This window comes from Sorex araneus, chromosome 2 (assembly GCF_027595985.1).
Source record: "Sorex araneus isolate mSorAra2 chromosome 2, mSorAra2.pri, whole genome shotgun sequence".
NCBI lineage: Eukaryota > Metazoa > Chordata > Mammalia > Eulipotyphla > Soricidae > Sorex > Sorex araneus.
This window is the reverse complement of record NC_073303.1, coordinates 125,535,100-125,555,189: the sequence shown is the minus strand read 5'-3', so window position 1 is coordinate 125,555,189 and position 20,090 is coordinate 125,535,100. Positions and strand designations below refer to the sequence as shown.

Genomic DNA, 20,090 nt, shown 5'->3' with positions numbered 1-20,090 from the left:
GAAAAACAACGTTCTGTTCCCTTTCCCCTGGCAGACGCAGCAGCTGCGGGGCCCCTACCTCCTTGCCCTCGCGGTAACGGCTCACCGAGCACTCTAGGGACACTGCGCTTCTTCCAGTCCTCTGTCCTCCGGAGGACTGTCACCTCCTAGCGACCTCAGGAGTGAGTCAGAAAGACCAGCCTGACACGCGGGGCTCGGTTTAAACGCTCCGTTTTATTTTATTTTTTTTGCTTTTTGGGGTCACACCCGGCGATGCACAGGGGTCACTCCTGGCTCTGCACTCAGGAATTACCCCTGGAGGTGCTCAGGGGACCATATGGGATTCTGGGAATCGAACCCGGGTCAGCCGCGTGCAAGGCAAACGCCCTACCCGCTATGCTATCGCTCCAGCCCCTAAACGCTCCGTTTTAATGAAAACTCGAAAGCAGCCCCAGCCCGACCGACGGCCCAGTACAACTGCGCGCCATTCCCTCCCCTCCGCCCCGCCCCCCGAGGGGCTCCATCGCGCACGCGCAGTTCAAGTCCCCCAGCAACCGCCAGGGCGGAAGGGACGGTAGCTGACGTCATCTGCCGGCGCCGGAAGTTGGCTGCGGCTGTGCCTGGAGCCGGCATCGGGAAGGGGAAGCGAGGAGTTAGTGTTCTCTGCATCTTAGACGCAGCTGGCGGTGCGGTTTGGAGGTAAACATGCGGGACGGGACTGGAAGGAAAGCCCTACTTTAGATGCGCTGGCTTGGGGATTCGAGTTGGGAGAGACTGGGCCGTGCTTCTAGTTCCTCTGAACTCTTGCTGCTTAGCTGGAGTCATTTTCTTAGTCTTCCTCTGCCTTGGCCCCAGGAGGCATTTCTAGTGCATGCAGAGGACAGGATGGAAACAATTTTGGTTTTGTTTGGGAGTCACACCTGGCAATGCTCAGAATTTATTCCCTATGGGATGCCGACGATGGGACCCAGTCCGCGGCCTGCAAGCCAGCGCCCGGCCCGCTGTACTCGCTCTCCAGCCAAAGAAGGATATCATTTTTAGCCATTTCCTACGAAGGTGTGGAAACACACCACTTCGTGCCAGTGGTAAAAAGACTCGAGCTTGGCAGGTCGGAATCTCGCTGCTTCTTGAATTCCCACTAATCCTGTGCGAGCCAGTATCCCTGAGGCTCTGTGTCTTCATCTGTGAAATAGGAAAGATGCCTTCCAAGCTTTGCGTGTGAATTAGGAGGCAACGTCAAATGACTGCTTGGTTTTCTCTTTTATCGGGTCGAATTGGGGAATAAGTAAATTTGGGTATCTTGTTCCGTTTAGAGCCACACATTGGGATGGGAAGAGTACAGACTTGTGAAGAACCCTTTTGCCATATTAAGTGTCTTGAGTCTGATTTCAGGAGCTACCAATGGACACCCAGAAGGACGTCCAACCCCCAAAGCAGCAGCCAATGATATATATCTGTGGAGGTAAGAGTTGACTCGATGGACAGTGTTTTATTCTTTCATGTTGTATGTTTTAATAATGTTTCCCTTTGAAGTTACGAAGTAGAACCCTTTGACAGCTATAAACGTTCCTCATATTAAAGTTTCGTTTCCTCTCCTGGACCCGTGCATTGCCCACAATTCTTTTTTCTGTCATCCTTAATTTATTTGCTAACACTAACATACCCTTGAGCTTGAGTATATTTTACTACAGACAGTTTGCTTGGCTGTAATGCTTTCCTCTTACACATTGAATGGCCATATTTTCTTTTTCAGAATGTCACACGGAAAATGAAATAAAATCCAGGGATCCAATCAGATGCAGAGAATGTGGATACAGAATTATGTACAAGAAAAGGACTAAACGATGTATCCTTTCGACTATGCTTTCTAAGCTGGAGGCAGAAGAAAGGGGGCAAGTGTGGGGATTAGAAAAGACCCATTTGCTAAGGATTCTATTTTATGACACCAGCGTTGCAGAGGGGCTACTCCTGGCTGAGTGCTGTGGGGGCCGTGTAGTTCTCGGCATTGAGCCTTGGCCCCTGTGTACAAAGCCTGCCCTGGAACTCACTGGGCAGTTTCTCCTGCCCCAGGATTCTATTTCTAGCTAAGTGCTCATTTATAAGTTTGAGTATATGGGTAAACTAAAACTACAAGGAGACACAGAGGGCTGCAGAAATAGTGCAGGGATTAAAGTACTTTCCTAGGATAGGACTGATCCTTCCCTCCCAGCCACCCAACTCCACCCTCTGCTGGGAGTGACCAAAGCACTGACAAGTGTGGCTAAAAATCCCCCAAAAGAGAACTGTCTAATTATTGTGTCTTTCGATTAATGGGAGCAGAGAACTGAGACCTGTGTGTTTGTCCACAGTTAAGAATAAATTATTGTGTGGTTTTCTAACGGTAATTTTTAAAACTTTGTTTTGGTGTGGGGATTGGGCCAGAGCTCTGGGATCTCTGCTCAGGGATCACTGAGTTGCCCCTGGGATCATATATACCGCCCAGAATCAGATGGTAGCTGTGTGCAAGGCAGCGCCTTAACCTTTGTACTATCCAGCCCCTTGAATTTTATTTGTGTATTTATTAGAGTAAGTCTGATATGTGAGGGGTGGGGTGGGGGGTGCTAGGAATCAAACACAGACCCTTAGTATGGTGCTGCATGTCTTCCTCTACTTAGCTACCTCCCCAGCTGAAAATAATGTTTTATATTTTCATTTTCCAGACTCTGTTGTTTTTAAGGGGTAAATGATTTTTATTTGCTTCAGATCAGGAGCTCAGCCTCAAGAACTTGCGTTACTCACTGGTTTTTCTCCCCCATGTCCTCCTTGGGCTGCTTCAACATGTTTTTTGTTTATTTTGGATTTGGTGAGCACTCACCAAGCAGTGCTCAGGGCTTACTCATAGCTCTCTGCATCGGGATCACTCCTGGCAGTGCATGGAGGAACCATATTTGCCCCACAAGCAAGGCAATTGTTCTTATCCCCTATATTATCTCTCTGGCCCTAACAGTAATTTAAAATCAACACGTTTTTCACCTTTTGGGGATTTGGGGGCTGCTGGGGATGGAACTTGGGGCCTCACGCATGTAAGTGTTCTACTGCTGACCTACATCCATAAACTTTTTTTTAAATTGATTTTTTGGTCAGTTGGTTTTTGTCATAGGAAAGGGATCAGTAAAAATTTTTTTAGTTTAGTATATTTCCAGTTGTCTTAGAAAATATGAATTCCATTCCTATGTGTATTTTAAATAACTACTCATTGCAAATGAAGAAAGGACTTGAAGATGTTAATTCATTCATGTCTTTAAAAATTTTTTTTCCTTAACTTTTTTCCCAGTGGTGGTCTTTGATGCTCGATGAAATGTGGAATTCAAAGGAATATCTTCACATGTTTGAATTTGCTGATTTTTTTCTCAGTGTTATATAGTTTGATTAGCTACTTACTGTTGTGAATAGAACTCTATACCTATGATTTTATTTTGTTTCCCTTATAAAAACATGTAGTCTTTAAGATATAAGCGTTTGTATAAAGAAATTATTTTTGTTGAGTTGCATGATTTATGGTATTTTATGGTATATAATCCGACATGCTGACATTTGAAAGGTGCTTATAATCACTTGTAATCACGACTTGGACTTTTGCGAAGCTCTCTGAATATCTGAGTAACACTAAGAAGCCACTTTTTCCATTACCAATTATATAAACTCTAGTATCACTTTTAATAATAGAGTATGCCAGTGCCTTTACTATCTCTATATACACGTCATTTTGGATTGTACTTTATGTCACTTGATGTAAGCCTCTGTCCTTATAATGGTTGATTTCTTTTTCTAAATTTGGGCAGAAATGTTAATGGTTGCTTTCTCTAAGGTAGACTAAGCCCCAAGTTATGTGAATAAAGCAGAATATTAAGGCAGGTAGAAATTTCCCAGGTATAATCAGTTCGCAAAAGTAGAAAATTCTGCTTCTGGATATAAAAAATAAGGACTGGCCTACTCTGAATTACTGAAGAAACACTTAAAATTTTGTGCAGATTTTTAAGGCTGTAAAATGGATAGTCATATCTGTACTGCACCTGTCCCCCATTTCTTCACCATGGAATGCCAAGTTGACCTCCCTGATCATTATTTTGACGATGACATATAGTCCAACTTTTATTAAAGCCTGTGTGTCTCTAACATTGAACAAATAATCTGTCCCATGTTAACAAAACATCTGTCGGAGCACGAGAGATAGCTCAAGTGGTAAAGGGGCGGTGAACAAGGCTAGAGGGTTTTCCACACCTTTCCCAACAAACGTTGGAGTGTTGAGGGGAGGGGAATTATAGAGAAGTGTGGGATTGCAGCTATTCTCCCAAATCTCAAGGATTTCTCCATGTGATGGAAGTAAACTGTTTGACCATATAGTGGGCTGAGTATTTTAGGGCAGAATGCTGGAGGAACTGCTGGCTCATTCTAAGAGCCATGAAATGACTACATAACCCAAAGCTTGAGATACTGCTCCTCATGGCAATATAGCAAAGTAATCTAAGGATTACTCTTAAGATTTGAATCTTTACAAGTATGCAAATTCAACACTGTCCTGCATTGGCAATGGACATCATCTAAATATAATTAACATTGGACTTGTTTTGCCATTATCATTGCCTACTAGTCTAAGTTTCAGTGCAAGGAGAGATATACATTTATTGAACTGTTTTGTGTCAAAGACAACATTAGATACTTTAACTCATCTGATATTAAGCGTGTTATATCTAGCATTATTCCTCTGAAATGCATTGTCTTACCAACTTTACATTAGAGTATGCAGTAAGTATAGTGTCTAATTCAAGTCAGCACTCGAAAATTTTTGAATGCATAAGGATGAGGGAATTTTCTTTCATTTACCCTTTTTTGTACAAAAGAGGGAATAACTTAATCCAGGATGAAATCCAGATTTCTCAAAAGATTGTTTCAGTAGTTACTTAAGGAGTAGATATTTCCTGGCAGGTAGCCCAAGTCTCTGAAACAAACAGTAAGAGCATATTCATGCAATAGAAAACCAAGGGAATGGGAGAGGAAAGAGAATTCAACTTCAACTCTTCGATTTTCTTCCCATAACGGCTCGGGGCGGGGCAAGACTGGCCCGTCGGTCCAATCAGCGACATGGCGGGGCTGAGGGTAGCCAATCAATCAGTTGGCTGCTTAGGCCCCGCCCGCCCCCTAATCCGGTGGTGGCTCCACGCCCCCTCTGCCCAGCGCTTGCAGGCCAGGTACTGTCCTGCGCTCCCGTGGGCCACCCAGGTGAGTACTTGTCGGCCAGAAGGCTATCAGCCCTGTGCCCGGAGCCGGGCTGCAAAGCGGAGCTGGAGGCGCAAATGCATGGTCCAGTTCAGGGTGAGGATTATCCTCCCGGCACTGGGGAACAAACCGAGGGTCCTCCTCTCCCCCACTCCGACTGGCCGGCATTGAAGTGGGCAGCCTGGAGTGGGGTCCTGGAGACCCTGGGCCGAGAGTGCGGAATAATGGAGCGGAATCAGAGGATCCCCGGGTAACCCCTGGCCGTTGCGAGCGGCTGTGGACCCGCTGCCTCGCGCCCCCTGCGCTGTACATAGAAACCGTTGCTAGGCTGGAGGATGCACTCCTCTGGCTCCGGCAGCAGGGGGCGCTGCGCGCGCCTGTGCTGGAACGCTGGTCTCGATGCAAGAGTTCCTAGTCACACACCAGGTCAGCAGGCTAGTTAGGCACTCTAGGGCAGTGGGTGTGGGGCCGTCCAGATAAAGGAGAAGACTTGAACCCCACCTCGGACCGGGGGTTTTCCCGACTAGAAACAAAAGCGTTGCACGTCGAAGCAAGAATTCTAAAGAGAGCAAATATGCTGTGGCAGAGCTCTTAAAACTGAAGCATGCACATTTAGTGGTGGTGAGAAGTTTACTACCGGACAACAAGCAAACGTTCCAGCTTCCAGAAATGTTGAAAGGGTGGGGCGGGAGCCATAATACAGAGGGTGGAGCATTTGCCTTGCACCTGGTCAACCGGGTTCCAGACCAGGTGATCCCGGAGACCAGCCAAGAGTAAGCCCTGAGAACCGGGTGTGGCCCACACAAAACAAAAAAATGTTGAAATGACGTTCAGAATGAGAATGTTGTTGTTGTTTATTTGTTTGGGGCACACCTGGTCATGCTCAGGGGTTACTCCTGGCTCTGTACTCAGGGATCACTCATGGCGGTTTTTGGGAACCATATGGGACACTGGAGATTGAACACAGGTGGGCCAGTTTCAATGCAAGGCAAGTGCCCCGTCTCCTGTACTATCTCTCCAGTCCCCAGAATGAGATGAATTTAGGATATTTTCACTGTAAACATACAATACAAATTCCAATCAGAGTCTGCCAGATACTATCAGGGTAATCAATTTTATCCCAATAGGTGCATAGTGATGACTAGCTCATCAGAGATTCCATTCTGGGCGTTTGAAAGTTCTCATCTTGCAGAGTCAGACGTCGTAAAGGTGTTAAGGTGTTAAGGTTAAGGTGTTTGCCTGGCCTGCAGCTGGTCCACATGGGTCCTTGAGCCCCAAGGTAGGAGTGACTGGCTGGAGCACCACCAGACATGGCCCCGAAGACAAAAAGTGATCAGCTTGGGCCGAGACAATGTTAGCGGAACTCAAACTGATCTCTGCTGGCTCTGTGCAACAAGCACAATCTCACTTCTCAGCTGAATCCTATCTCAAAGGTGATGAAATGACCCAGATATTCTGTCAAGTCAAAGCCAGCCAGGAATGCGTCAGAGCGCCCCCTTCCTGCAGAGCGCTGACATTGAGCTGTACTGCAGGACATGCTTCTAATGAATTGGACTATTGCTGCTCCTCATTTCTCTTTCATTATGTTAGGTTTTAAAAAAACGTTTTGTTTGTTTGACACACCCAAAGATGTGCTTCTGACTCTGTGCTCAAGAATCACTCCTGGCAGTGCTTGGAGGGAACCACGTGGGGTGCTGGGGATTGAACCCTAGCAGGATGCAAGACAAGTGCCTTACCCACTATACTATCCTTCTAGCCTCCCCATGTTTCTTTTTAAAATCGCTTCCATCCTCTTTGCTGTTGTTTGCAGTAATGGGTGGCTGGGGATTGCGTGAGTGTCCGATTGTGGTGCTCTCAGAGCTTTGCGTTGCTCATGGGAGTGGGGCACATTCTTGGTGGAGACACATACATTATTGCTGTAGTTTTGTGTGGAATCCGTTCCTTGTGGCACTCACACCTCTTTCTAGTTGTTTTGGGGCGGGGGTGATGCATCCCTTTATGTGGTTCATACATACACACCTGGCTGTGGTGCAGCCAGGGTTGGATTGTGGCACGGGGGACCCTTTGGGTTGTCAAGCCCAAACAGCACGGTGGCCAGGACTGTGCCAACCATATCCAGGACACTCGTGACTATGTGCTTGCAAGTCACCAAGCTGTTCCTCCAGGCCCTCAAAATGATTTTCAGCACTAGACCCGGGAAGGACCCTCTGCCGTGAAATTCTGTCCTGGAAGGCAGCGCTTCCCTTTGGGAAACTGCCCTCTGTCCTCTCCAGCCCCAGTCCCACCAGGTGAGGCTGCCAGAGGAAAGTGCCCTAAATAAGTCCTGTCTTCCGTTGTTTCTCCCATAGATTTACCCTCCCTGAACACCCCCACCTCTTTCCCAAGGTCCAGTCACCCTTATCAGAACGGGAGATGAGTTCCCAGGAAGAACTCTGGCTTTGGATTTTCACTTCTTTTCTCTGAAGCCCCGAGGTGCATCAAAACCAAACTATTTTCTGTATCGTCTTGTCTACTAGGGAGATAGTACTGGGGTCACCAATCTCCCTGCATCCCGGATGGTCTCCCCAGCACTTTCAAGAGTTGTCTCTGAGAGCAGAGGCAGGAGCAAGCCCTGAGCACCACCGGCTGTGACCCACAAAGCAAAACAAAAATAATCTGTTTTTTTGTTTGCTTGTTCTTTTTTTTTTTTTCAGTTAATTTGCAGGCATCCAGGATAGATCATGAATGGGCAGAGGAAAAGATTTATTTCCCCCTACAGAACCAAATGTTTTGTTACTGTATTTCAATTTTGCCTATGTGAGATAAACCCTGAATGTTGACTGTTGTGTTTTAGGAAGTTGAAAGTGAGTGGAGAACATAGTCCACCTCCTTTTCTGTGGAAATAAAAACAAAACTTTTATAAGTATCTAAGTGGTTATCAAATACTATCCAAATTGTGCCTTGGTGTGGCCAGTAGCTGAGTCAAGTGGGAAGCATGGGATATTGGCTTGAGAAAAGTGTTTCCACTTCTCTGCTCAACCCACCTCGGCCTCCAGTGCCCAGGCAAACGCCTGGCCTAGATCAGGCCAGCCCCAACCACAACATGGGCACTGTGGGTCCATCTCCTTCCCTCACAGAAAAGAATTTCACTGAGGAGGCAAAATGGTGAAGCAAGGTTGTTATTGAGACCGATTTTAAAAGATGTGAGGGGAGAGAGAAAAGGAGAGATACACATTGGAGAGAACACAGGCTTCTTAGAACAGAAAAGGGGAAGTAAAGAGACAGAAAGACAAGCAAGTGACATACATGTTCAAGTGGACTTGCAGAGGAAGCTGCGAACAATGTTCAGAAGGAGCTTTATACAGGTTTTCCAAATGGATTCGCTATGTTTTCACATCACTGTCACTGTCACTGGCATCCCATTGCTCATCGATTTGCTCGAGCAGGCACCAGTAACGTCTCTATTGTGAGACTTCTTGTTACTTTTTTGGCATACCCAATACGCCACGGGTAGCTTGCCAGGCTCTGCCGTGCGGGCAGGTGTGTAAAAACACAAAAGGAAAGAGGGGGGCCCACCGGGGCTCTATCTCTCCCGCTGCCGGCATTCCGTAGTCTCCAGCTTCCCCACCCCGGGGGAGGTTGATGGTGATGATGAGGCAGGCAAAGGAAGGAAGAAGGCCAAACTGGTTGCTCGATCAGTTTATTTCGTTCTCTCTCTCTGCTTCTCTCCCGGTTCTCGATCTCTCTCTGGATCTTCCTCTAATTCCCTTTCTGCCCCGCTCGCTCTCACTTCTTACATCTTGTACTCTGCTTATGTGTGTGCCACTGTGCTCTCTTCGTCTGTCTCTGTGTCTGTCTCTCTGCGTCTTGTGTCTTCTTCCTCTGTCTTCTGCCCCTTCTGTCTCTGTACCCCTTGTCTTCTTTCTCTCCCCGTCTCTTCTATCTCCCCTCAGTGCCCCACAATCTTAGTTTTTATAGCAAATTACATAGGGTGGTGACACAAAGGTGAGTTTAACATCAACAAATCAACAAAGAAGGGTAAGACCACTTCTCGAGGAGATTAACCAAATCTCATCTAAGGAAATCTCATCTAAGGAGATCCACTCAAGGGTGGGGGTCCAAACAAGGGTGTGTCAGGGTGTGAGCTAGTAATCTACTTAAATAGTTATAGTAAATCTACTTCTAATATTTCTAGCAATGTCATTCTGTATGAGCACAGTAAGAGATAGAAAGTTTGGTTCTTCCTGAGGACATCTCACTATACAGTCCTCAGGCCAGGTTAGTCTTCCTAACCCCAGCAGGGTCCTAGTCTCGTCGTTACCTTTGGATCATGACAGCATTGTCCATGATCATGCCCTCAACTTATAGTTGAGTATTGTGGTGCTTTGGCCTGGCCTATCTCGATGCCAGGGTAACACATAACTCACCACTTGCCCTGGATCCATCCTGTCCCTCATCGGGACCCTGATTTTGGAATGCTAGGAACTGAGGGCAACTTGAGTTAAGAAAGCAGATGCCCAGAAGTAAATATTATTGGAGTCAATCAACTCCCAAGTTACGAGCACAATATTGTCTTCCTGTGTCCATACAGAAAAAAACATTGCTTTAAGATAATCTATGTTCCCTAAGTCAAGGCTAAAAGGACAAACCCCATGTTCTCCTACAGGCAGGATACTCTCAGTAGCTTGCCGGGCTCTGGAGAGGGATGGAGGAATCTAGCCTGAGTCAGCTGTGTGCAAGGCAAATGCCCTACCCGCTGTGCTATCACTGCCAGATTCATGTTTTCACGTAGTAAAAGTTAATCTGGGTGTTGTCATAGAAAAACCACTATTAATGGTCTTCTATAATCTCATCCCTTGCACTGTTGATGGGCTCTTCATAATCTCATGGATGGGACCTTGGATTTCTGCATCTGGGTGGTGCTTCAGTGTCCCCTGGCTACAGAGCTCAGGATCTCTGCATCTAAGAGTGATGGTCCTCACGCCTTTGGGCTACTTCAGTGCTCGGAAATCTCTGCTTAGGTTTTCAATTATTACTGTTTCCCCAAAGCACATTATCAGGGCCCCCCTACCTATTTGCCTTGCAGTATTTGGATATATATTAAATTCTCAACTGTTTCCTTACTTTATGTTTTCAGCTATGACTACAGAAGATAATCCCTCACTGTGGGGGTTCGGAACGACAAAAACGTTTAAAATTCCCGTCGAACATTTGGATTTCAAGTACATAGAGAAATGTTCCAATGTTAAGCATTTGGAAAAAATTCTCTGTGAGCTCCGGTAAGCATTTAAAATCATCTACGTTCAAGTCTGCCATTGTTAAAGGAACCAGGAACTTGGCAAACCCAAAGCTAGTTTAGAAATATTAGCGCCCATTTTTAAATGTTGAGGCTGTTTTTGTTGTTGCCCCTGTTTGGAGTTCTGGAGCAGCGGTTTTGATCCTGAGGTTGTTTCTGCAGACTTGTTCAACAAGGCAGTTTGCCTCTTGAAGCCAGCAGTGGCGCGCCAAGTTTTGGGGAGAAACAGGGTTAATCGGGCCCTAGGAACTTGAAAAGATGGTGCACTTGCTGTCTTCCCCAAACCACTGTGCTCTCAGGCGGAGGCTTGGAGCTTCTAGGGTGGACAGAGGCAAAAGAGGGGGAGATGGGCTCGTGAAGAGGGTCCAGACGCAGGGTCTCTGGGCTGACAAACAAGGGGGGGCGGGGAATGGATGTCAGTAAGTCACAAGCCAGAAAGAGCACAGGTCTCCACGAGCTGGGCAGAAACGGAGTTTCTAGTGGCTGGACTGAGTGTTCTTATCTCGTCCTTTGTTTCGGTGCTCAGACCATGCCGGGTAGTGTAAGGTATGCAGGGAAAACGCCTTTTCCCTGTCCCGTCCCTCTGTCCCCCACCTCCTCTGCCATTTTCTTCTATCCATGTAGCAGGGAGGGCGGGTGAAGAATCAGGAGCAGAAGCTCCTCCTTGGGAAGTAAGCAGCATGTCTCACATTCCATCTCACATCAAATTTCCATTTATAACTATCCCCCCACCCCCAACACTCGCAGTTTCTAGGGCCTGAAAGGTGGTATAGAGGCTAAGGAACACACCTGTATGTGTTCAGTTTCCTGCCCCCAATATGGTCCCCAAACATCTCTCACTTGGAGGGGTCCTCCCAAGCAATGATTGCCCCCCTCCCCAAAACTAAATAAATAATTTAAAGGACAAAGGAAGACACATAGAGATAGTACAGGTGGTAAGGCACTTACCTGCCTGGCATGTCGTCAACCCACGTTCAAATCCATGGTACCGCGTGTGATCCCCCAACCAATGTCAGGAGCGACCCGTGACCACGTCAGGAGCAGTGCCTTAGGACTGCCAGGTATAATTACATAAAAAACCAAAAAGCAAAAGGTTTTATTTTGCACCTATATTACCCATTTTAATTGTTAATCTTTGCATGATCATGGCTTATCATAGTATAAATATGGTTTTTGTTGTTATTGTTTTGTTTTTGGGGCCACACCAGGCCATGCTCGGAGCTGACTCCTGGCTCTGTGCTCAGGGATGCTCCTGGCAGGGCCGGGAGGACCAGATGGGGTGCCGGGGATCAAACTCAGGTCAGCAGCATGCAAGGCAAGCGCTCTCCCACTGTACTGTCTCTCCGTTCCCAGTACTAATATTGCTGAATGGGTACCATATTCCTACACCAGGCCTGCCACCAGCGTGCCGGTATCTCCACTACCCCCCTCCAGTCCCTGCTCCTGCCACCCCCCACTCTCAGCCTCGCTTCCTTTGGCATGATGTCAGGGGTCGTTTCCGTTGGGCACTATTTCCGGACTTTATTTATACCCCACATACAAGAGAGATCAGTACACGTTCATCCTTCTCCTTCTGACTCAGTTCCCTATCCATGACCCCCTCCCGTTCCAGCCACATTGAAGCAAACTATAGCGTTCCACCCCCCGCATCAGCCCAGTGCTGTTCCTTCGTGTATGCAGACTGCATATGTATGTGGATGTGGAGTTTCTCTCTCTGCTCACTCTCCTCAGGCACTTGTGTTCTTTCTAGATCTTGGCTGTTGAACTGCACTGAGTATAGGGGTGTGTCTATTTTTATGTTATTCATTTAAAACTTTAAATGAACCTTATGTACAAAATTAACATGTATTAAAGGCGGGTGAAAGTGTTATTAGTTGTAATTTTTGTGGGCGGAGCCCCACCAGTGGTGCTTAGGGCTTACTCTTGGCTCTGCACTCGGGGAACCACTCTTGGTGGCTTAGGGGACATGTACAGGGCTGGGGATTGAACCCGGATCATCCATGTGCAAGGCAAGCGTCCTCCCCACTGTACTATAGCTCCAGTCTCATCCCTGTAACTTTTAAAATGTGTGATGTGAGCCAGAGAGAACAAGCTGGCTAGAGAGCACGCTTTGCAGATAGGAGGCCAGGTTCAGTCGCCGACAGTGCATGGTCCCCTGAGCACTGCTGAGTGAACCCTGAGCAAAGAGTTGCCCCTGAGCACCTGTTTTTGAGCTGCTGACTCAAAAGCAAATAAAAATGGAGGCTGGAGCGATAGAACAATGAGTAGCATGCCTGCCGTGCAAAAATGGTTGACTTGTTTTTGATCCCTGGAACCTCACAAGGTCCCCTGAGCCCTCCAGGAGCGACCCTGAGCACAGAGCCTGGAGTAAGCCCTATGAATAGCTGGATTTGGGGGAAAAGGTAAAGGAATAAAAATAAATAAAATAGAAAATTTGGAATGGAAATTGGTGTCTTTGGGCTGTCTCATTTCCCCCCTTTCATTGTAGCCCCTCCACTCCATGGAGGAACAGAAAATAATGAGGGTTATGTGGGTCGAGGGAGTGGGTGGGAGGTGGGGGTAGCCCCCGAGATCTCCGTGGAACCCCTGCATTTAGATACTTTCATCCACTGGTCTAGACAACCCACAGTAAAGTGAAATTCTGAATTTTGTGTCAAGGTCCGGCGAGGAAGGGTATTATCCTGAACTTACAGAGCTCTGTGAAAAGCGCCTTCAAAAACTGGCCCCTCAAAGTCGGGCTCTGCGGAAAGACAAGCCTGCAGCAACCGCGTCCAGTTTTACCGCAGAAGAGTGGGAGAAAATTGACGGGGATATAAAGGTAGAGAACACGCCATCCGGTACCCCCTTCCCTGACATCCCAGCCTTCTGGGGTTTGGGGCCATGTGGACATCTGCTTCGCTCACCAGAAACCCCAGGCTTCTTGCTGTCATAACAACTTTTTAGTGATAGCACTGTAGCACTGTTGTCTCGTTGTTCATCTGTTTGCTCGAGCGGGCACCAGTAACATCTCCATTGTGAGACTGGCTATTACTGTTTTTGGCATATCGAATATGCCACAAGTAGCTTGCCAGGCTCTGCCGTACAGACAGGATGGATACTCTCGGTCGCTTGCCGGGCTCTCTGAGAGGGACGGAGGAATCAAACCCAAGTCGACCACATGCAAGGCAAATGCCCTATCCGCTGTGCTATTGCTCCATTCCTGTTTAAATTTATTATGAGCATTTTGAATTAAACTTAATACTTATTAAAATAGTCCAAGTTAAGAACTTTGGTATTGGCTTTTAGGATCTATATCATGTGTGCCTTTTTAAGTTTGGTAAGAAATTAAATCGTTATATCCAAAATATACAATAGAATACTCAGAAATTGGAAGCTATAGCTCACAAGTATTGGGAATGTGATCTCTATGTTATATATATATATATGTATTATTTAAAATCATAGATAAAATTAAGCATATAAATATTGAGTAATAATGTAAGTAATTATAACTAAGTTTTTCTTTTCCAAATATACATCTGATTTATTAAATGTTGGCATCATCCAAAATATACATTAGAAATATATTTTGTATGTATATTTGTCCAATGTAAGAGTGAATGAGTCTAGTCACACTAATATTGCTTCGAAAAATATGACATAGAGAAAAACTTATATTTGGCTATTTGCAAATCAAAGGTAATTTCTAAGTTGAGTACATATAACCAAAGTAATAACATCAGCTAATTTTGCTAATTTGTGATAGGAGTATTTTCTTCTAAAACTTATATCCATGTTGTCTTATGTTCAATGTAAACGAAATCAACATAAGAAGTGAAGGCTGATGATACGTAGGAAATATTTTCAGTGGTAAAAACATAAATCTCTGGAGCGGAGTGATAGTCCAGCAAGGAAGGTGTTTGCTCTGAATGCGGCCGATCCAGTTTCGATCCCTGGCATCCCATCCCCCGAGCACTGCCAGGAGTAATTCCTGAGTGCAGAGCTCCTGAACATCCCCTGGTGTAACCCAAAAAAGCTAAATAAGCAAACAAACAAAATGATACGGTTCTTTGCTGTCTCCTGGGGCCTATTTGAAGAGGATCTGACAAATATTAGACTCTCAATATGATGAATAAAAATTGGTACACTCTCTCTCTCTGCCTCTCTCCATCTCTCTCTCCCCCCTCCCTCTCTGTCTGTCTCTGTCTCTGTCTCTCCCTCTCTCCTCTCTCCTCTCTTCTCTCTTCTCTCTCTGTCTTGGGGCCATATCCGGCAGTGCTCAGGGGTTATTCCTAGCCCTGTGCTCAGGAGTCACTCTTGGCAGGCTCAGGGGACCTTATGGAATGCCAGGGGTCCAAGCAGGGCGGCTGTGTGCAGGGCAACAGTCCCACCTGCTGCACTATCGCTCTGGTCCCCCGGCTCGGTCGCCTCGCGCTGAGAGAGAGAGAGAGAGAGAGAGACGTCCTGTTGAGTCCTCCTTGCTGGCCCCTGTGACCTTCGAGGCTGGGAAGCTTGCTGTGGACTCAGTAGCTGCTGTCCTCGCTCTGGGCTCGAGAAGGTGAGGAGGGGCGCTGCGCCCTCCTGGAGCCTCACAGCAGTCAAAGACCAACACTGAACAGAGGGTTTCTATGCGGCTAATGTAGGAGAGGAGCAGTTTTGGTCCAGCCTGGGGAAAGGGGTGATGATCAAGATCTTGCAGGAGAAATGGAAGGGCAGCAGCACTGTGACTGCACTTAACTGTCCATGCGTGACGGCCCGGGAGAGAGCTCCCGGGGCCGGAGCCCAAGCTTCGAGAGCTGGAGATCTTCTGGTTCTGTCCCCAGCACCACAAAGTCCTCTGAGCACTGACAGGAGTGACCCCAAGCCCCGAGCTAGAACTAGCCTCTGAGCACCACCAGGTGTGTGGCCCCGCAAATAAAACGAAGTCAGGCGGCTAAGGGCCTCTGGGACGGCTCTGTCGGCAGAGTGCCTGCCTGGCGGGCGTGAGGCCTGGGTTGGATCCCCGCTCGCCTCCCGGGCTGCACTGGGCTGCACTGCCTGCGGGATCCCACAACCAAGAGCATGGGCTCTCCAGCGAGAGCACCTCAGGCTGGGGGGGGTGCGCCCCACGCGCAGGGTGCAGATCCCTGGACAGCACCAACGCTACGCGCATGACCGCCCTCCATACCCTGTGTCCCAATGCCCTGAGGCCTCAGGTTTTCGAAGCAACAATTAAAAAAAAAAAATGAAAAAGTGCCTGCACTCAGGGATCTCTCCTGGTGCGCTCAGGGCACTAGAGTAGGTGCCAGGGATTGAACTCCGGTTGTCAGCCAAGAGCTTGCAAGGGAAGAGCCCTGCCTACTATACTATGTGCACCCATGAAAAGAGGGGCAAGGTCCTGGCAGGCAGAGAAACAGGACACTGTGAATCCTTAAAGTCAGTTCACGGAGGTGTGGGGGGCTGGGGAGATTGCACAGCGGACAAGGGCTCAACTCCTGGTGTTTCCCCAAGCACTGCTAGGAGTGATCCTGAGCACAGAGCCAGATGGAGCCAGAAGTAACCCCTGAGCACTTCCCAAGGCCATATTATTGTTATCATCATCATCATTATTATTGTTTTATTTTTAAATTTTGTTTTGGGGCCACTCCCAGCGATGCTCAGGGCTCACTCCTGGCTGTGCACTCAGGAATTACTCCTGGAGGGGCTCTGGGGTCCAGTATCTGGGGTCCATTATCTGGGGTCCATTATCTGGGGTCCGTACAGGGTGGTGGGGATGGGGCGGGGTTGACCACATGCAAGGCCAGCGCCCTCCCTGTGTCCCTATCACTCTCGGCTGCTTTACTGGTTTCAAACTGTCGTCATTTCCCTTCTCAGAGCTGGGTGTCGGAAATTAAAAAAGAAGAAGGCAAAATCCAGTGCACCGACGCCGAAACAGTCCCGGCGCCTCGTGGGGACCCACTCCCTCCCGTCCGCGGTGCCAGGAACTCTCTCTGCGACAGGAAGGTGGGTGCTTTGGGATGGGGGTGGGCCTGGGGGCTTCATTCAGTAGAAGCGCTATCTCTGTATAACCCAGGGGCCAAAGTGGAGGTTTCCCCAGCCCCACCCAGCAGCTGGTTTTTTTTCTTGAGTCACAGAAGGAATTTTGGGGCCAGAGCGATAATACAGCGGGTTTTTGCTTTGCATCCAGTTGACCCTGGTTTGATCCCTGGCACCCCAAGTGGCCCCTGCTCCAGGCTGGCTGAGTATTACTATCACTCCCCACCCCGGGGCACTGCTTGGGAGCACTCCCCCTTCCCCAGAGAAACATTTGTGGGGGTTCTGGTGATTGCTTCCCTCGTCCCTTCTGTTGCCTTCAATGTGCAGGTGACTGGGTGTGGTCACTTTAAGCCACCCAGCTGGTACTTGGTCAGGAGTGGGCAGGTGCCCCCCCATGAGGTCATCATCCCAGGGGCTTGTCACACAGGGAAAGCATGGCACAGGAGGTGGGGGCAGGGCAGAACTCAGTTGGACTTTGTGAGCCAATACTTGAGTCTTTTTTTTCTTTTTGAGTCACACCCAGCGATGCTCAGGAGTTACTCCTGGCTCTGCACTCAGGAATCACTCCATGCTTGGGGGACTATATAGGATGCCAGGGATTGAATTCGGGTCAGCCACATGCAAGGCAAAAGCCCTACCCACTGTACTATCACTCCAGCCCCCGTTGTCTGACTCTTCTAAGGGAGCCAGTGAGAATGTAATTGAGTCTTTTCAAAGATAGAATTAGTACCAGTTGGGTGTCCATCATAAATTAATCAGCTCATCAGAAATCATATTTTTATTGCACCTGTGGGGTGTGGCTCACACACAGCAATGCTCAGGGATTAACCTCTGTTAGCCAAGGATCAAACCAATGTCTGCTGCATGCAAAACTTCCCCAGCTTTGAGTCTCACGTGTGTGAGTTGTAAGATTTTAGGCATGTACTCTTAAGTACCATAGATTGTTTCTAGAATTAACTTTAACACTTTTTTTTGGGTTTCGGGCCCATACCCTGCTGTGTTCATGGGTTACTCCTGACTCAGCAGCTCAGGGATCACTCCTGACAATGCTCAGGGACCCTCTCGGGTGCTGGGATGGAATCCAGGTGGGTTGCATGCAGAGCAAAAACCTTAACTCTTATCCTGTCACTTTGGCCCCTAAATTTCAAATTCTTTTGGAACTTGCTGTATATTATTCTGTTAATTACAATATTGGATTTATGTCTTCAAGGATACTATTTTTGTTATCCATTCCATTTGTTTCTTTGTGGTATTTGCTACAGTTTTTTTGTTTCTTTCACCAATACTGCTGTTTCCTCCATGGGGTTCTGGTACTAAGTGCTCACTGCCAGGGTGGCTGAGTCACCCATTCAGTTTTTCTAGCCAGTGCTTCAGATTCCAGTGTGAGCCCCATACTTTACATTCCCTTGCTTAGTCACATCGGCCAGTATGTGCATTTACGGTGAAACCTACTAATCATGTGAAATATGATTTTGCTACAGGAAAAACACACCAAAAGTAAACCGGCTAAAAAGAAAATTCCAAGAGATTATGCAGAGTGGGACAAGTATGTTTTCCCTTTCCTTCCCTTCCTCCTTCCCTTTTACTTCCCTCTTCCCTTCTCCTTCTTCCCCTTCTCCCTCCCTTCTCTTCTTCCCTTCCTTCCCCTCGCCCTTCCCCTGCCTTCCTCCCCCTTCCCCTCAACTCCCCTCCCCCTTTGGCCATACACCCAACACTGCTCAGGGGCTACTCCCAGCTGTATGCTCAGGGGCCACTCCTGACAGTGTTCTAGATACAGCGTGGTGAAGGAGATCAAATCAGGCTCCCTGCATGCAATGCCTGTGCACAGCCTACTGAGCTATCTCTCCAGCCCCCTAAACACTTTCCCTTTGTGTGTATTTTTTTCTTTAAAAGTTGTTTTTGTTTTTGGTATATTGATCTCTTCTTCCCCATAAACTACTGCATCTCTTTGTAATCACAAACAAAAATAAATAATATTGTAATCCATACACCTACTCAGAGTTTTAAAAATTATTTTGAGAGAAATTGATCAGTGTAATCACAGCATTCTGAATAGTTTACATCTGATTACTAATTCAAGTTCTCATTAAATCACGTTTTTTTCTAAGCAAGAATGCATAAGAATTGCAATTCAAAGTGCATTTTTGGAGCATGCTTCTGAAGCAACCACAATAGTACAAGAATATTATTCATACATTTTATTTTCTTGCGTACAACATACTTTACAGAATTATTCTCCTTTCTTTTAAGATTTGATGTGGAAAAGGAGTGCTCAAAGCTTGATGAAGATTACAAAGAAAAAACTGTGATAAACAACAAGTTGCATTTGTCTAAAATTGAAACGAGTATAGACATAACAGGTAATTGGGGGCAAAATAAGAATAACTTAGTCTTGGGGCTGGAGTGGGTAGGGTGCTGACCTTGCACACAGCCAACCTAGGTTTGATCCTTGGCATCCCATATGATCCCCTGAGCTCACCAAGAATGATCCCTGAGTGCAGAGCCAGGACTAAGCTCTGAGCACCGTCAGGTGTGGCCCAAACACAAAACATCCACAAACAATAAAAGAAGTTAATCTTTACATTAAAAAATTTTTAACAAAATCTCTTGCCACAGAAGACATTCCCTCAACGTTACCTATGTTGGAGCTGTGGTACACGAGTGGGAAACCTGCCTGTAGGCGTGAGGTCAGGAGTTTGGTCCCCAACACCTGCCCACATACCTTTTGTGATCCCCAGGCCAGCCATGACAAAATGTGTAGCACCGCAGCCGCAGCCTTGAAGGGAATGCGAGGTAGGGAGGAAGTGTCACGATTTTCTCCTGGAAGTGATCACTTCTAACAAGTTCAGCTATGTCCATTTTTTAATTTCACGTGTAACAGTTATCATACTTCTATAATAAGAGCTTAAAATAAGGCCAGAGAACCGCAAGGCCACATATGCAACACTCCACAATACTGACATCCCAGTAGGAGCACACCAAACTAAAGGAGAAAGTAACATAGAAGCCAACTAAACTCAACACACAAAAACAGTTACACTGAAGGCTCAGCTAGTGATGAACAGCTTAGGAAATCCTCAAACACTTCACAAGCCTGTGGTGAGATATAACAATTTTCACAAATGTTCTTTCACTGAAATATTTTTGATAATCCCTTTAGCCATTTTGGTTGTTACAAGCAATATAAAATAAATTGCTGTGTGCCTGATAAACGGGCAGGCTTGGGGGGGTCGTTGGGGACAATGGTGGAAGGAATGTCATTCAGGTAGGTGGGATTGGTGTTGGAACATCAAAAGCCTGTAACAGCTTATATTGAGAACAACTTTGTAGACCATGGTGTTTAAATAAATAAAATAAAATAAAATAGGGCCAGAGAGATAGTCCAGTACGTAAGATACTTGCTTCTTGCATGTGGCCTATCTGGGTTCAGTTCCCAGGACTATATAGTCCTCAGATCCTGAGCACAGAGCCAGGAGTTAGCCCTAAGCACCACGAGGTATGTCCCCCTGAAATATGTGTGTGTGTGTGTGTGTGTGTGTGTATATGTGTGTGTGTGTGCGTGATAAACAGCAGGGCCAGAGAAATA

General features: G+C 47.0%; 2 protein-coding genes across 2 annotated transcripts in view; both read left to right on the top strand.

Moving 5' to 3' along the window:
* The first annotated feature begins 557 nt into the window (after positions 1 to 557).
* Positions 558 to 3,503, top strand: POLR2K (RNA polymerase II, I and III subunit K). The gene is made up of 4 exons (XM_055127517.1): positions 558 to 678; positions 1,372 to 1,441; positions 1,733 to 1,825; positions 3,293 to 3,503. Exons 2-4 carry the CDS (start codon positions 1,381 to 1,383, stop codon positions 3,313 to 3,315), a joined length of 177 nt encoding a protein of 58 aa, XP_054983492.1. The 5' UTR covers positions 558 to 678; positions 1,372 to 1,380; the 3' UTR covers positions 3,316 to 3,503.
* A 6,850-nt stretch (positions 3,504 to 10,353) lies between these two features.
* The window catches only part of SPAG1 (sperm associated antigen 1), a 46,841-nt gene continuing 37,104 nt past the window's right edge, over positions 10,354 to 20,090 (top strand). The window contains exons 1-5 of the mRNA XM_055127350.1: positions 10,354 to 10,493; positions 13,169 to 13,328; positions 16,343 to 16,471; positions 17,986 to 18,050; positions 18,755 to 18,864. Of these exons, the coding sequence (XP_054983325.1) occupies positions 10,354 to 10,493; positions 13,169 to 13,328; positions 16,343 to 16,471; positions 17,986 to 18,050; positions 18,755 to 18,864 (604 nt within the window). The remainder of the gene's footprint in view (positions 10,494 to 13,168; positions 13,329 to 16,342; positions 16,472 to 17,985; positions 18,051 to 18,754; positions 18,865 to 20,090) is intronic.